Source organism: Barbatula barbatula, assembly GCF_947034865.1.
Source record: "Barbatula barbatula genome assembly, chromosome: 18".
NCBI lineage: Eukaryota > Metazoa > Chordata > Actinopteri > Cypriniformes > Nemacheilidae > Barbatula > Barbatula barbatula.
In genome coordinates, this window is record NC_136781.1 from 9282199 (window position 1) to 9300237 (window position 18039).

Genomic DNA, 18039 nt, shown 5'->3' on the forward strand with positions numbered 1-18039 from the left:
CTGAGTCCCGCTTTCAGCACCATGGACAGATCCCTCTCACCTCCGCAAACCAAATGAAAGAAATTCACTTAAATAATTAAAATCGTTTTTGTTGACTTTAATGCATTTATAGTTCACCAAAATAAATGATCTTTCCTCTCTCATGCAACCCCTCAACCCATTCCAAACTTCCATACCTTTGATTTTCGTTCCTCCATTCAACACAATAAGAGTAAAATCTACATGCAGTCTCCGTCAAAAGCTATAACACTCAAGGAAACAATAGTGTTAGCAGATGTATGAAACATTTTCCGCTCGTTTCTTTGGCACAGACAACATGCAACATTCTTTATAATTTCTTAAAGCTCCCTGACCACCATGTCCCACGTCCCGTGCTCCATACTACATGAGCTGCTATAACAAGATATCAAGCTGAAAGGTCTTTCAAAGTTAAATTGCAAATGTAAGGAAGTGAGCTCACTCAAGTGATAAATGGAAAATTAAATATTTTATGATGAAAAGATGAGATTGTGTTTATCCGGTAAAAGGTGAGGGTAACCTAAACCAGAAGGGGACATCTTCTATTCACTACAAATCATTTAGGCAATAACTTCTAATCGTACTAGTAAGTGGAGATGAGCAAACAGCATGGAAAAAATAAAACTTTGAGTGGAAAAGTGTTCTTCTGTATGTGATTTCTCCGATATTTAGGCTATATGCTGAATTGATGCTGTATTGGACTGACTTAATCTCAAACTTCTAAAGTTAAAATTATAGTTGTGAACCAACTGTTTACTCATGAAATGTTTTACTTCCCGACATCTAATATTGTGAATCTCCACATATATGAGTGGGGACGTTATGTGGTGAGTAAGGAGACTGCTTCAGTTTTAATGGCCAGTTTCTTCAGTGTGGATCATAGTGTGACACGCTGAGAGTTGTTTACTTGATTACTTTAAATAGCATAAGAGAGCCTGTAGCTGTTTCACATAGCGTATGTCTTTCCAACTTTGTATTTCAGGAAAACACTACGCATGGCATTACGGTTAAAAGAAGAATAAGATGTATGGAGAGGGAGAATAAGGGCCTAAAGGAGTGCTCATCATTCTCTCCATCCCTGCCTTAACAAATTCTGTCATGCGTCCATTTGAAAGATGGTAGCCCTTTAAAATACCAAAACATGAGTTAATGCACATGCACGCTCTATCACATACAGAGTAGGCCAGTGTGGCAATCTGTGTGTTTGTAAGTAACCTTATCGTCACTCTTAGTCTATAAATTTAGCCTTCACATTCTCACTTCACTCATTAGTGGTGGAGAGGAAATGACACTAGCAAAATTCCATGTTCAGTTAATTTTGTACTGTATGTGTGTGTGATATGTAGGTTGTGCAAACGGCAGAGAAGAGCTCACCACCCCTCCCCCACATCTCACCACAGTGTGTGTTCAGGTTGCATTAGGCAGCGTCTATGTGATATAGGTTATAGAGTGAAGTGATCTGCGGGTCGGGAGGACAGTTGAACAGCAGGGTTGAAACTTGCTGTTTGAAACAGTGTGTGAGACAGCAATCATGGGAATCATGAAGAGGCAAACACGTGTGGGTGGCCATGGAGACACGCTGAGTAATGTCACACTCAAATCGGAATGAGTTCTCCAAGATACTGCCAGCTGCTCGAAATAAGTTTGAGACCACTGAAATGTTTCGCTATACCTTCCTGAATTATCCCTCCCTCCAGTATCAATTGAGGTCTGTCTATTGCTTATTGCTTACATAACATTATAAGTCAAGTATTGATATGTTGCATTGAGTGGAATGCTTTGCGGATTAAAACATACAGTATGAGGAGGGATTTGTATTAGCACACCTCAACGCTGGCCTGTCTGGCAACACAAAGGCAGAGACACTTCCACAGTAATTAGTCAAATTGCTGTGGAGGCGGAGCTCACTCGGAACAGCTCAGAAAGAACAAATGAAAAAAGTAATTGGCCAGATAACTTAGGACTTCATGAGTGTGGCCTGGAAACAGTACTTAAGTCTTTTTGCAGAAAGTCATTTAATCTTTCACAACCCATGTGTTTCTCTGCTGAAAAAAACCCAATATAAACACCTTTCTCTTCTTGTTTTCCAGTACAAATACCACTATGAACCATTCCACTTTCCTTTATTTGGTTTTTGGATTTATTACAGTAGGATTTAATTGTGTTTCATTGGTTGCACTTGATAACGGGACATCTCGCCTATTCCCACTACAACCATGAAATACTTTAGATTTGTTGTAATGGTTTCTAATGGTTGTAATTTATTTCCCCCAGCATTATTATTTTGTGACACGGTACCTCATGATTTAGGACCTTCTTTTTGGTGTGTAAGTTCATACACGAGACCCCTAGAGGGCTCTAAAGGGCATATAAACATTTTCAAAAATCTGACGATTAAACAATCTGAAGGAGTAAGGCAAAGTGAAGTACGCTACTTAAAGTATAGTAGGCCAACAGTAGCCCATCAAAACGGTCAAGAACACGTGATTTTCTTTTATTAAAAAAAATGTACTTCCTCTAATAGTCCGAATACAGTGAGACTGGTTTACGGGTTTCAAAACCGGACCTGACTCAGACACAGTCAGCCTTGTGAAACAGGAAAATATATCAGCAAAATCATGCACTAGCAGTCTCAATGTCTGTTGCCATAGCAACTAACTAACCATTCCACACATGCTATGCAATACTCTACACAAAGATAATATGAAAGAACAAGCGAAAATATAACAGTGATCAGTCTTTGTGCGTCGAGAAACTGCCCTTCCTTTTTATTAGATAGATTTATTGACATGGCGTGGCCTATTTGTTTTGTAAATATGGCAGGTTGGGGTGGGGAATTCTTCATTTAGTATTCTTCCATTACATTCCAGACAGACTTCATATTCCGGTTAGGTTAAAGACTAGTCTTATCTGCATGCCTGATATAACATTACTTCAGTAGTAAGGGGCATTTACTGTACGGGGGATGGGTAATGTTTAAATGCTTTGAACTGCTAGGGAAGATCTTAAAAGTCAGATCAGAGAGAGATATTGGTTGTAGAGAAAATAATGAGTCTTTTAGGACCTGTAGGATGGCGAAGGAGACGATTAAGAACAGAGGTCATGAGGTCAGCTGAAACATTGGACCCTTTATTGATGGTTGGTTTCACAAGACGGGATATGTTTGGTTTTCTTTGATTTTTACACTCGCTGGTAATTGGAATGTTTATAATAGGAACATCATCAAGAGTTCTTATGGCAGTGTTTATCGGTACAAATATACAACCATCATCTCACCAGCTGATGTATAGGTCAAAAATAACATATTTTAGATACTATATATTAATATTCATATATTTCACATGCAAGATAAATTTCCACATTTTTGTGCATAAATTAAATATAGTAGCTGAAAACAAACAGATCTCTCTGAGCAATGTTTCAAGCAAGCCTTTTTTCATTAAATATGTAATGTAAATGTTTCTGTATAGCTCTGAATAAAGGATATGATTAATACATAAATGTAAAAAATGTAATAATTGTCTAAAATTATCTGTATTTTAGTGACTATGGCATAGCTCTGTTTGATGCCTGAGGTACAGATTGTATGTGGGGGCAAGATGGAGGGAAAAGCCGGATGGAAGAAAGAAGGTTGTTACATGATCACAAATACACAGACCAGTAAATTACATTAAAGAACAGGAAGGTGAATGGGAAGAGTGCGCGGGAATAGAGATCAACACGTTTGGCTGCTGAGGGTATGACAGGTTTAGCGGGTGGAGGCTTTTTGTTGTTCTTGGCTTGCAATTTGCCTAAAGCACTGCCGACTTCAATGGGTTTGCCGTAGCAGTCGAAGTTCGAGAGTTCAAAGTCTCGTGGCAGAGAGCCTACGATGCTGAAGTCATTGGAGCGCAAATCTGACTTGGAGGTGCACACCTTTTTACACCTTGTTTCTGACACCTACGAGAGATGAAGAGACAGAGAGTGAGTAAACACAGCAAAACATGTCATATCTCAATGACTTCTGAGGAAAACAATTCCAATACATTAGTTTCACGCACACAGTAAGTCTTTCATTTGTACAATAAGCAAATTAACCAATGTGATTGACGGAGAATGCATTTGCGAACCATCTACAACTAAATGTTCTTTCTTATTTGTCTCTGAGCTGCTGGGAGAGACTTCAAGTATACACAATTATTTTTGTCGCCTCCTGAAGCCCTAATGGACCAGCTGCAGTGTTGCATGCCCCCTCCACAGAGGACCACCAATAGAGGAAAATCAGTGGCGCAAGGAATCATATCTACAGTACCCTGCATCAAAATAGAACCGGAGAAGACAAGCTTTGAGAGCCGATGTTACATCACATTGTTTGCTTTTCTCTCTCTTACTCAGAGTAGAGTGACGTCTGGGTAAGTGATGTCTGATGGTTTAATGCCAATATGTCTGTTTCATTTGTTCTGGGTGTGTGGAAAGGGTTAGAAGCCATACAGCGCTGGACCAGACTACTTGCCTCTGGGCTCAAGGCACTTATATCCTCAAACACCTTGATAAATGCTTTGTATAAGGGTATAAACTATATGAGTATGAAGCTGTCATATATCCTTCTGGTGAATCCTGTCTGCTATATTTAGGGCATTTTAAGCCTTTAAAAGTGTTGCATCCCATGCAGACACATGTCCTGAGATGACTTGCAACTGTGTCCAATTTAAAGCTTATAATAGACTTCAGTTCAGCACATTATTCAGTCCATTTCCCTCTGTCAGAATATCCCTGTCGCCAAACACCTCTCCAAATTGTTGCTATAAAGCTGTCTGTCTTCTAAAGAACATGAAGTACTATGATTATCCTCCACCTACACTCTGGCATTCAAAAGTAGACTCGGCTTTAGCAATGCATAATTTCAGATTACATAACTACAGAAATGACAATACAATTCAAAGCAATAAAAACTAAATCAGCTAATATGTTTCCTCATCTGAATTAATGCTGCTACAAGATTCTGTAGGCAACTTTAGGAATCGGCTGAAAACACATCGCTTCCATCAGCACCTGACCTATCAGTTCAGACTTGTGTCTATTTTCTACTCTTTCTAAAAAAAGTGGAAGGCTATACGAGACAAGTTTTATTGCACTTATGCAGTTTGCTGTCCTTATGGTGTTCTAATTGCTTCCATTGTTTACATCATTTGTAAGTTACTTTGGATAAAAGCGTCTGCTAAATGACTGAATGTAAAATGTAAATCTGCTACATCTTTTATTTTGTAGGTTTGTTGTCTCTGACCTGGAGCGTACTGACGTGTATTGGAGTCCCCACGCCGTTGATGGTGTTTTTGGCAGGGGTTTTTCCCTCCGCCTTCTCCTTACAGGCAATCTTTGCTTTCTCCGCCTCCAAGCGTTTAGGGCTGTTAAGCATCACCTGAACCACGGCATATTCGACCAGAGAGGCGAAGCCAAAAAGCAAACAGGCAATCAGCCAGATGTCAATGGCTTTCACATAGGAGACCTTGGGCAGTTCAGAGGCCAGAGAGGTGCACTCCGAAGACAGAGAAAGCACTGACAGGATCCCTGCAGAGAGAGATTAGTCATAAGATCAAATGAGCTGCACAGAGGTGAGCTTAAACATTGATCTGAAGCATGACTGGCTGTTTACAAAGATAATACTGAAGGCGACTGTCAAACAACACATCTGTAACAGAGCACATAAAGCACACAGTTATAAATTGCTTAGGATTTGTTTGTTATACACAACTAATATGCACAGTACACAGACATATATTATTTTAATACAAACTTTTATTCTGGATGTGATTAATCGCGATTAATTGTTTGACAGCCCTAATATAAAAAAATATTGGATTTAAAAAAACATGTTTTCATGTTTTCCCCTATTTTAATATTTTCTTTATTATCTAAAATAATATATAAAATATTTTTAATTACAAATATTTTGTGTAGACACAAATTAGATTTTCAAAGAATTATAATTACAGTCATTCCGAAAGTTCTACATGTTTCACACCCCTAACATTTAAATTACACAAAATAATCACTAAATACAATTTTACAAATCTGTTTCAGTTTCAGGCTGTATTTGTATGTGGTTTTAAAATCCTATTCAGATCTCATTTCTAGAAATCTCTTTTAGTCTGACTGCTTAGATCAGATCTGGTGTCATATTTTTGTTGTAGATACACTTGTGTTGCTGTAGAAGGCAGCACAGAAAAAAAGCTGCACACACTCATCTACTACATTATAGCAGCTGTTTTATTAGATGTAGTAGTCAAGTGTCATGGCTTTACATCATCATGTTGTGAGACAGACAACATTAGACATTCATATAGACTTCATGAGGCACTGCACTGATCAGCGTATGACATCACAGTGACTCATTTTGCCAATTTCCCCCCCAAATCAGTGTGAAACATCAGAGTATGAACAAGAAAATCAATGTAAACACTCAAATATGGCATTAAATGACTGACCTGAGGTGGTAAACTGTGACAGTGACAACTGGGAAGACAGAATGATGGTTGGTTTTGTGTCACCAATGGAATTACAGAAAAACACAGAAAATGTGTAATGTCTAAAACATTAGACAGCACTCTGTGTACCAGGAATTGGTGTGTTCCATAAAGATTGTGCATGCAGGCTACAATTCGGAAGCACCAGACTCGCAATTATCACATTATACGGGCATCTTGTGTAATCTCCATCTCAGATCATCTTCTCTCACTGACCTGTGCAGTTCCCATTGCAAAAGCATGCCTGTGAGCCACAGATGAAGCTGATGAAAATATCCTGGATATGCATTACATTTCCTCGCAGATGCCTTTGGGCAAGCAACTGATGAAAAGATGCAAAAGGTTCCCTTATGTGATTTAAAGGATAAAAATGGTCATACTCAGACTCACGGATGGATGGTGGGTGTTACATTAGTGGAACGGGGGAATGAAACATGTGAGGGTCAGTTTGGGGGGCACAAGACTGCAGGACTGGAGATATGAGATGAGGTGCTGATGCTTGTGGTGGGACTGGTGATTGGATAAAGTACCCAGAGGCACACGAGCGGCGCTGGCGTCAGGGTTGATCCAAAAGGAGAGCCAGGAGAGCACGACAATGAGCAGGGTGGGAGCGTACACACCCATCATGTAGAAGCCCACCTGCCTCCTCAGAGTAAAGATCACCTCCACGCAGGTATAGTAGCCTGATATACAAGTTCCCAAAAAGGTTGTTTAAATAGACACATACTGTACAGTCTAAAACCACTAGTAAAAGCATTACTACTTTGCATTTTGTAATGTATTATCTTTTATGTATTATGACAAAATATTAGTAAAATAATTTTGGTGAAATGTCAAAACAAACAGCTAAAAAAAGAGCTTATGAGCACAAGGAAAAGGTTTTACCTGTCCCTGCGTAGAACTTAGTGCAGTTGCCATATTCAATGTCCTCTTGTTTAATGTCAAACTGAGGTAGAGCAATTTCATCCATCTGCACAGGGTCCCCGGACTGCCACATGAACTGCAAGTCATCTGTGGTGTAGCCAACTACAGATACACACATATACACACCATGAACCACGTTTGATCAACAAATAACATTAAACATGTTGAAATTGCCTGATTGTCAATTTATATTTTATTATTTTCATTCATAATGTTTCTATTCATAATCACATACAGCTCTCAAGCTGCATTTTGCATCGCTGGGTATCCATGGGGAAGAGCGTCAAGTCCAGCGGACAAGAGAGGGTCACTGACAACCTGTGAAGAGAAATAATAAACTGTGAGTACCATGAACACCACTGGCATAACGTCAATGGTTTTGTATGAGACACACCCAGCCATATTTATTTAAAACCACATTAATACATGATAGCTCTTTGGTTTTCTCCTGTAATCTGACGAGCACAGTTTCAGATGCAAAAAGCAACTGTCTACACCGGCGAGAACACAGCACTTGAAAGTGTGTGACAAGCAGCTGAAGCGCTGTGCCAAGATATTTTTGTAAAGGCCTGGGAGAGGTTAGAAACGAAAGCCGTTTCCCTCCGAGATCTGTTTTTCGTTTAAAATGTTGTGTTGCATTATACAAATTTTATCAGAGAAAGAGAGAGATGGGGGATGATTAGGATGTAGTGTAAGATGGGGTTGGGTAGGAAAAGAGCAACAAACAGATATACAGAAGATAAAAGATTAAAAAAGAAACATTATGTTGCTTTTATATTATGGGAGCAAATGCAGTTAAATCTGTGTGTCAGTTTCTTGGGAAAAACAGGGCAAGGAAGGTAGAAAATAATGTGGTTGGCCTGCTACACATTGCTGGTCTTCCAGTTTAGCCTGCACCAAATCAGCTATAAAGAGACATTTAACCCAAACATTTAAATTCTGTCCTCATTTACTCCCCCTCAAGTTGTCCCAAACCTGTACCTGTAGAAACTACTTTGTTCTGCTGAACACAAAGAAAGATATTTGGAAGAATGTCAGCAATTTTCAGTTCTAGAACTATCAGTGTAGGTAAAATTTCAATTGTTGTTAAATGTGCCCCAGAACTGTTCGCTTTCCTAAATTCTTCAAAATATAAAATTGTGTGTTAAAAAAGATACTATAGGCCTGATTTTCCTACTATGGAAGTCAATGATATCCTAGACTTGAAAATTGCTTCTTCCAAATATCTTTCTGCGTATTCAACAGAACAAAGAAATGTTTACAGGTTTGAAACAACTTGAGGGTGAATAAATGGTGACGGATTTTTCATTTTGGTGTGAACTATCCCTTTAAATGTATGTTTTTATTCACACTTTTCAACAGAGTAGTTTCACACTTTCTTTCTTTCTGAGGGACAAATATCCCCTGCTACACACATCCACATACCCGAAGATAAAGAAATGCAGCCTGGGAAAAAGGCAGAAGTGAGTAGGGGCTCAGGGAAGGCCACCCGGCTCATGCTGTGATTGGGGTGGCATAGAAAACACAATTTGCCCCAGAAATAACATGATGCTCTTAAACATACTTCCCATCCAGATTGAAATGGCTCCATGCCAGATTTTAGATTTGATCTTTGCTGGATGACGTCCAACATACAACTGGCAAACCGACCACAGTAACAATTCACATTAATGTGAAGTTCACAGGCCTATGCAATTGTTTAACTTAATAAATGTTTGTTTCAATCCTTCCGTGTTGATAAATCTTTTCTAAATTAGAAAACGCATACAGATCTATATCAGGTGTACTCATTGACTGCTAGAAGACTCCAGGGAGCCTTATTCACTCAGCAGGGTTTGCAGATAAAGCAGTGGTAAGACAACGAGAGGTGTCCATCTCTATTAAGATACCGAACATTCACAAGGGATCAAATGGCAGGAGCTGTAATTTAGGTGTCAGTGGTGAGGTGAAATTTTTTGGGTCAACAGACGTATCGAATCTCCAATTCTCATATCGCTTTAAGTCCCCTGAGGTTTATTAGAAGCATTAGTAGTCGCTCTGTCATTCAAACATTTAGCCAGGGTTTAGAGCGTATTCTATTATTTTGCAACACGTCATAAGAGACCAAATCTAGTATTAATGTGTATTTTAATACTACTGCAATAAAATGTTATTGCTCTGTTTGCTCTTTGATACCTCAGGGAATGCAATTGAGTTAACTGCTATATTTTGTAATAGGGATTAACCTTCTCTTTCTGATTTCTTTCAATTCCTTAGAAAAAACTAAAATATACACAAATGAGACAACTGTTGACATACAGTACTATGGAGTTGAGTACTGCGGTTGAGTATGCTGAAACCAATGAGAGAAGTAAGATATAAGAACAATAGTGCTGAAAATGTTGACATCCGACAAACATTTTGTTTGTGATCGTAGCAGTACGCTGCAGACCCAACTTGTCACCATCCACAAAAAGACACTTGATGCTTTGCAGCAAGACAGAATCAAAGTTCACCTCATACTGATGAGGACGTCTCCGTTTCTGAAGATAAAGAGCAAGATGTTGTCCTGAGTAACGTCATGAAAGTTAGCGCTCTTTTCATTGGCAAAGAAGAGATCTGGTTTCCACAAACATTTAAACATCTTAGGGTCGACGGTGAGCGAATCAGACTTGAAGTCTTGAGGAAGCCTGAGTCTGGGGTCGTTCCAACGCTGTCTCAAGAAGATGTTCACTCGATAGTCCTGTGGGATAAAATGACCATTAAGCGTTCACGAATAGTGTTCTATGTAAAAATACAACAACCTGTGTCTTTAAATCAAATCTTAAGTGACAGATAACAATCGCTGAAAGCTTGCTGTGGGTGGGTGGGATGTGAGAGAGCTGACACCTGTCTTTGTGTTATGTGGCAGGAACTGTGCAAGGCCCTGACTTGGACACAAATACAGCACATTAGTCCTTATGGTAGCACAGGAGCCCAGGTGTCTTAGGCATCGCTATGGCAACCTACATTTCTCACGACCCCTGAGTGATGTTTTAAAAACGCTCGTCTCTGAAGTATCGAGGCTCCAATAATGGCTGGTATTAAAGTCACGCAGCTGTGGAGCTTGGAGCAGCTCCTATTTACATTTCCATCTATCGCAAACATCAGAGGCGTGTGACGGGTGCTGGTGAGGGGCTGAAATGAGGGCTCATGGCGTATCTGAGCGCTTACACAGGGGAAAACACAGGGTATGTTAAGTCAAATTGGCCCCAGTTTCCTTGCCGGCTTGCATGAGCGAAAAGCTTTGAAGTGGCATTTTCTAGCAAAGCTTGTTTTGCTAGCAGTGATATTGTGAAGACAGATGACATGCCAAACACATAATGCCTACACTCCAGCTGCGCTGAGGGGCGAATGTTTTCGGGCGCGTCGTCCGTGTGTGATTCACATCGTGGTATGTCCTGTTTTTCATTTGAGCCCATAAGACTAGGAAAATGAATGATGCATTAAGCACACTAGAAGTCTAGTATCATGCATGATATTGTGTTATTTACAAGTGAATTATTGGACTTCTCTTACAGGGAAAGTACACCCCAAATGTCATCATTCCTGTCATCATTTACTCATCCTCTTGCCATTTCAAACCTGAATGACTTTCTTTTATAGAACACAAAGGAAGAACCAATTCCCCTCTATTGTATGGACACAAAACCAATGCAAGTCAATGGGTAGCTCGGTTGTTTAGTTACCAACATTTTTCAAAATACCTTAATTTGTCTTCTACAGAAGAAAGTAACACAGCTTTAAAATGAGGATGAGTAAACGTTGACAGAAATGACATTTTGGAGTGAACTATCCCTTTACCACATTTTAATAGTGCAGATTGGTAAAAAATAAGCTTTGCATCTCTTGTGGTGAGCAAAGTACCCTAGTTCTTAGTCAGATCTCTGGTGAGGTTGTAAATAGCCTTTCCGTATTTGTTATTTGCAACCTGTGCATATCCATATTTTGGTTAACCACAGCAGGAATGATGTGGGTCTTTAGGTAGTGCAACAAGAAAATGTAACCTCGTTTCCAAATGTATAAATGCTTGGTGTCACGCAATGCTTCCGCAGAACTGCCTGTATTCAACCGGCGCAGAAAACACTGCCATCTGATCTGCTTCCAGAGGAAATATTTTCAGTAGAGGTGATCTGAGACACTTGGCATGATGGGTTGTTTATGGGTGTCACTGCTCGTAAAGAGCCAGACGTAAGACTGTGGGTTCTGGACTTGATTCTTTTCCTTGGTGGAGCGTTAAGTAAACACGTTAAGCTCAAAATAAAGCACACAGTCATGAATTTAATCGTCCACCAACAGTGAGCTGTCTGACATTTTAAAACTAACATTTCTGTGTGAAATGAGCCCATATTAAAGGTCCAGTGTGTGAAATTTAGCGACATCTGTGGTAAGTTTGCAAATTGCAACCAACAGCTCACTCCACCCCTGCCTTTCGAAGCACTATGGAGGCTGACGCAGACAAAGATGTGTTCATGATTTAGCTTCTTTGTGGAAGGATTATTTACGAAACGTGCTCTGTAAAGCAGTTTGTCCTTTTAGGGCTCCTGTAGAAACAAAATGGTGAATTCTATGGAAGGGGACCCGTGTGTATGTAAATAGAAATAGCTCATTCTAAGGTACAACTGTAATATAAACACAACGCTTCATTGCATAAGGTCTTTATACACCTCTGAAGACATAGTTATATATATATACATATTAAATTACATTTATTTCGATAGATCCTTCAAATGTGAGGCTTAGTCGTGTTATTTTTATCAAAACAATTATTGAGCAATGCCACATCATTTTACACTTCTTTAAATGAAGTAAAATCTGTCAAACCCTTTTGACTGATGTATGTACAGTTTCTTTTGATAAACATATTAATGTTCTGTTAGGTGACATTTTCTGTGCACAGTGACATTAAAACTTTCTCTGGCTTTGCTTTATTTAATAATTGACATTTACAATACTGTAATAACTGTGCTTATGAAGAACATGAAGAAAAAATGTCAGGTCATTTAGTAATTATGTATAGGAACAAAAGCTGGCATTTTGGAAAGTTTTCTTCCCTGGTAAACGGACCACTGAACTCAAGCACTGTGTATGCGGGTGTGTGAAAAGATTATGGTGATGAGAAATACCATAGTTGTCTCCTGGATTGACCCAAAGCTGTTTATAAAGATGTTCACACGGTCCTCTACAGGAATACCTTAAAAAATAAAATAAATAAATAAAAACCAGCATCCAGCCAATCACATCCATCAAGCAAGACTACAGTAGCGCACTTTCTCACAGACCTTTATGGGTAACATTAACTATTTGGTTTATACTCGGAAACAGATGTTTTTTTATTGTATGTACAATATCATGAGACGCATGGCATTGTAGAAAAAACGACTATTCCTATTCCCAAGATTATAATGTTGACTTTAACGACTGCCAGGAGCTTTCATCTTGTCTAGATATGAAGAGCAGCTGGCTGGCCATGAGGAGTAATAACACTGAATCATACAGGGGGCTCTTAACACTCAGACCACATCAAGGTCCAACCAATCCACATATACATTGACTGCCAGCAAGCAGTCAATGTAAACCTCTGAGGCGGTTCTCACGTTTTACAACCTGCTTCATTTGATCTGGAAATGGTAGCAAACACTGGAACTACCACAATGTATATAGTACAATAAAAACCATGCTATGCCATTACGGATGTTTGTGTGGATAACACAAGCACACAATAACAAGTAAACAACGATAGCTAGATCTTGTAAATAAATCAAATTAAGTGAATGGTTGAAAAGATGTTATAAATTACAGTAGGCAAATATGAAATCACTCATATAAAATATAAAGCTGTGTATTTGTGATCTGTATACCACGGCACATGACATTAGATCAGTACTTACCTTTGAAGTTAGGCCGGATTCTTGGGTCATAAGTGACCAAAAGTCTGTTAAGGATGGTACTTGTAGTGTTTTCAGGAACCCGTGCCAGGTCTTCTGGTGACAGCTCACTGATGGGATTACATACATCATAGCCATTAAGATGTTGAATGTTTCAGATAAATGTTCTTTATACTATAGTCAGTTACATATAAATATTATGACAAATATGATGTTACTTAGATATGAAGTACACAACATTGAAGCACATTAAAATGTGTCTGATGATTGTTTTTCACCCTAAACCTTCCACAGTGACATCACTGGAGACAGAATGAACCCAGTAGGGAAGCAGAAAGTGAACCCAAAGTCTCCATTTTGAGTCTTATTTTAACATGTAGCTAAGGGCAATAAACATTTAACAAATAATTGTGTTTCTTTTAGCCAAAGCATAATATGAATCCTGGGGAAAACTAAACTGCACAAAATGTGCACTTAGTCATAATTTTTTTGCAAGACAAACCAAAGATCTGGACAAACTGAATCATACTCATTAGAACAAATACATATCTTATATATATGTATAATAAGATTCATCTTCTGCAAATATTTTAATGAAGTGGGTTGCAAAAATTTTCACATTTTGGATGCTCAGCGTAATTGTCAGTTATTGCCTGTCAACTCTTGTCAACATGACACGATGGTTTATAGAAAAGAGAAATGCCACAAAATTTGGAATAAAAATTGACTTACGAAGGACAGTCGACCTGCTTTCCTTTCTTCTTTCCCTTTCCTTTTGATTTTTCTTTGGTGAATCCTCCTTCCATCCATAGACAAATGATAAGCAACAAGTAGATCCCCTTTAGCACCTTCATATTACAACTGAGCTGAGCCTGCAGGAGATACAGAAGAAAAAACAGTCTCTTAATTTTATTAGCAGCGGGTGTGCTGTTCTGCTTTGTGTATTTTCATTTTCCTTTTGTACCTGTGCACCACTCAGATAAATCCTGCATTTGGCCCGCTATTATATTAATATATACATTTGCTCTTACCTGTCACATTATTAGGTCTATTTATTTGCTTCTGAATACAGCTTGATACCATTTTTCTGGTTCATTGTAGTAGCAGCATGCCGCCTCTCAGTGGAAAACAATGTCCTCTCTCAGTGGACACACAGTTAGTCAGGACTGCGTTGAGCTGTCTTTGAGACTGATGACCTGTTGACTCTGGGAATCTGGCTCAGTTGTATCCGTGACCGCTTTAAATATGACTTGGGGTGTCGGTTACCTTGGGTGGTCTAAAAACGTGTTACTTATTAAACAGTACCGCATTGTTTCATTTAGAATTGTTTTCTCTACAATCACCACAAAATCTGTTTTATACATGATACAGTAAATTAAATTTTTTGTAAATTCACAACTATTCACTGATCCCAACATAATTGGTTGCGAGAACTTACTTTACTTTTACACTTTCTTTACTTTAATGTCAACATTCTTAACTTTAAAATGATCAAAATATTGTAAGTAATTTGTATTTATACATTTATGAATGGTGCAAATGTGCTATGTATATTCAAGCAATGGCGTCTGGGATGTGACTAGTTTGTCCAAAAACAGTATGAGGTTTAGTGTTTGGGAAACCTGAAAAAATCTGTCTTTCAATTCCATTTGTTGACACATAAATTACACAGTTCTGTAAGTAATGGTCAATTACTGTTATGTAGCTCTTCAAATGTATAATCACCGATTGGGGACTCCTACGTTTTTTTGTATTTATGCAAGAAAGAAATACATAAAGTACAGAAAAAACTAAGACATGAAAAATGCCAAAAATTGACTTAATCAACTCTGTTGTCCAATCTTGCTGTAAAACACAGCCATCAATGAGTGTCCAAGATGTAGAGCAGAAGAAGCAATTGGAAAAATCACCATGAGGAATTCCCTCTGAGGAAGACTGCCAGAAAACTCCCCTGTCTAGACTCTTCCTCCCTCCGCCTCTGGAGGCTTGATTCTCGGCCAATGCATTGATCATCATCTTAACTGAAGCAAGCCTGCATTCATGCACACTCCTCAAATATCTCTCTCATTCCATCACTATTATTATCACCAGATGCTAGCGTTTCTTGTAAAAAATCTTGCCGTATCCTTCAATCTTTTTCTTTCTCTCAATCCCTCTTGTTACCCCGAGTGGTCGTGGTAATTTGAGTTTAATGTTCCTTATTGGAAACGCACACACAAACGCTGACTGCAGGTCTAAATATAAAGCACAGAAATTCAAGTAATGGGCTACATTTATTATTAGAGAAATACTGTGGATGGCGATTTGGGGGAGAAAATATTTCCAGAATAGACTGAATTTTTATTCAATGAAGCGTTCATGTTTTGCTGACTGCTTCAAATACTCTTTATGTTCCATCTACTGTACATATTAAAGATTTATATCACAAATGTATTGCTTTTGTAGAGACATGAGTAAATCTCACCGACAAACACCCAAAATTTAAGTATTTGAAGTTTCTGGGATAAAAAAATATTGTTTATTTATCATCTCCATACATTACATAACAATCCAAAAATCAGAACAGTGTAAACTAACTATGCAGTAAAATGTTATGCATGAGGCAATTCAACTCAAATGTAGTGGTAACTTTTGATTAATAATAAGGCATTTGCATTTTCTTTTCTTGACTTACATATTAATAAAAAAACAAGACAGACAAACACAAATACCCAGTGCCAGTTTCAATAGAAACAATTTCACCTATATAAAACCGTAACAATATTAAGGCTCATATTACATAACATGACATGAGAGACCCTTGCCATATTGGCTAAGATCATCACATTAACCTCGCATTCAAAGCGATGCTCATCTTTGTAGTATATTTAAACACAAAATAGAAACCTACAACAACGACCTGTGGATGCTTAAGCATCAAGTTGAATAAGTTACAGGCAGACATGATAAAGAAATATAGCCCACTAGAGCATGTTGCAAATGGCAACGAACAGTATCAACATCCAACAGCATCCTCCATGTCGAAAGAGGGGGGGGTGCTGATGGGGGATTACAACACAGAATGACAACATATGCGTGGAATCCCGCCTCCCCCATTCATTTCACGCGTTTACAACGCAAAATCGCTCCACATTCAAAATATTTCGAGCGGCTTGACTTACCATTTCAATACGGTATCAGTCGTTGTTCCACAGATCGGATTCAGTTGCGCTGACAGTGCAATCGGTCGTTAAAGAGTCTTCATGACAGTCGCCGTCTGTATCGCATTCTGCTCGTCGTTTTCTCAGTGAGCTCGGATTGCGCCTGTTGGAATAGCGCGCATTTACGACAGGTGTCGCTAGCTTTGCTTGAATTAACTATTTGATTGAAAATATTTTAACGCAATCCGTATTGCGCTGTCCTTTAGCATTGGTAAAGGGTTGCCAAGATGGAGACTTGTGTGTACCTGTCATGCAACATGCGCAGTAGCAGCAACACGCTGCACAGAATTACTCACAAAGCTCCGGCAGCATCATTGTTATTTAATGCAAGGCCATCAGAAGACGTGCTCTGCCTTTTCAGCACAAATAATGCGTCCTTGAAAACGATGTATTGTTTTTTAAGAAAGACAGAATACAATGATGTCTTTACTATGGGCCTAAATATGTTATAAATTATTTCTCTTTACAGTCTCTAAAATCTGTTCCTCTATTGATGAAGCCATTTCATTAAAGCTTTAACCAAGAACTTAAGTAACAAACAAGAATAACAAAAGTGTGCCAGCCAACAGACACACACAGTGTGGATGCCTGCCAATGCTTTAACGTTAATCACTATGTGTGTTCACAATTTGTGTGAGTGTAGATGTGTATGAGTTTTGGGGCCTATCAGGACATAGAAGGAAAAGGAATGTAGAAGTGAGTCAGGTACAACCCGAGCCAAATACCCTTATTCCCTCTGAGAAGTCAAACACATATCAATTCCTCAACGTACAACACGAACATTAAGATGTGAACCCAAAGCAATCCTCAGACACGTTTCGCTCTCGTGCAGATACTCTCTAAGGGTTTTTTGTGAATGGTTTGTGGATTAAGGGAGCATGAAAACAGACATTTACAGATTTCCATAGGGCACTCTATTATTTAGCAGGGGTCTAATGACTTCTTGAGTTATATGCACCTGTACACCTCCTTCATCAATTTTGTCAGGACAATAGCCGCCTTTCTGCTTTTATAGTAGTGAAGCATAACGTACTAATAATGCGTGCATATAACTACATCACTGATTAATACTGGTTGAATTAAAACCCGGACGATAAATGACAGAGAACAAAGGGAGTCTTGTTTTTAGAATACGTTCAGTGTTTGGCCAGGAGCCACATAGCTGATGGACAGTACTGAGCCGGTCCAAAAACATGTCAGTACGCTTTAGCAAATCGAATGTGATATTATATCTGGCATGCAGACTTCACTTTGCTATCGATCTACACAAACCTCTGTGCTGACACATTTTTGTGTAAAAGGTGAACACCACTACTTTTTCAAAGACACTTCTCTTTGTTTAATGATGGTGTGTGTGTCTCTTTAAAGGTAACTGACAAGCATTTTCCGAGTCTGGTGGATTATCAAAAATACATTGATGCAAGGATTAGCCATAACATATATTGACTAGAAGTTAAAAAAAAAGTATGAAAGGAACTGTCACAAGAC

At 38.7% G+C, this 18039-nt stretch overlaps 1 protein-coding gene across 1 annotated transcript; it reads right to left on the minus strand.

Moving 5' to 3' along the window:
- Positions 1-3127: 3127 nt before the first annotated feature.
- Positions 3128-16817, minus strand: glrbb (glycine receptor, beta b). The gene is made up of 10 exons (XM_079479291.1): positions 16513-16817; positions 14084-14223; positions 13355-13461; positions 12590-12657; positions 9941-10167; positions 7681-7763; positions 7407-7547; positions 7052-7204; positions 5282-5565; positions 3128-3957 (listed from the first exon to the last, which is right to left on the minus strand). The coding sequence occupies exons 1-10, from the start codon at positions 16513-16515 to the stop codon at positions 3661-3663; spliced, it is 1503 nt and encodes a 500-aa protein (XP_079335417.1). The 5' UTR covers positions 16516-16817; the 3' UTR covers positions 3128-3660.
- Positions 16818-18039: the final 1222 nt, after the last annotated feature.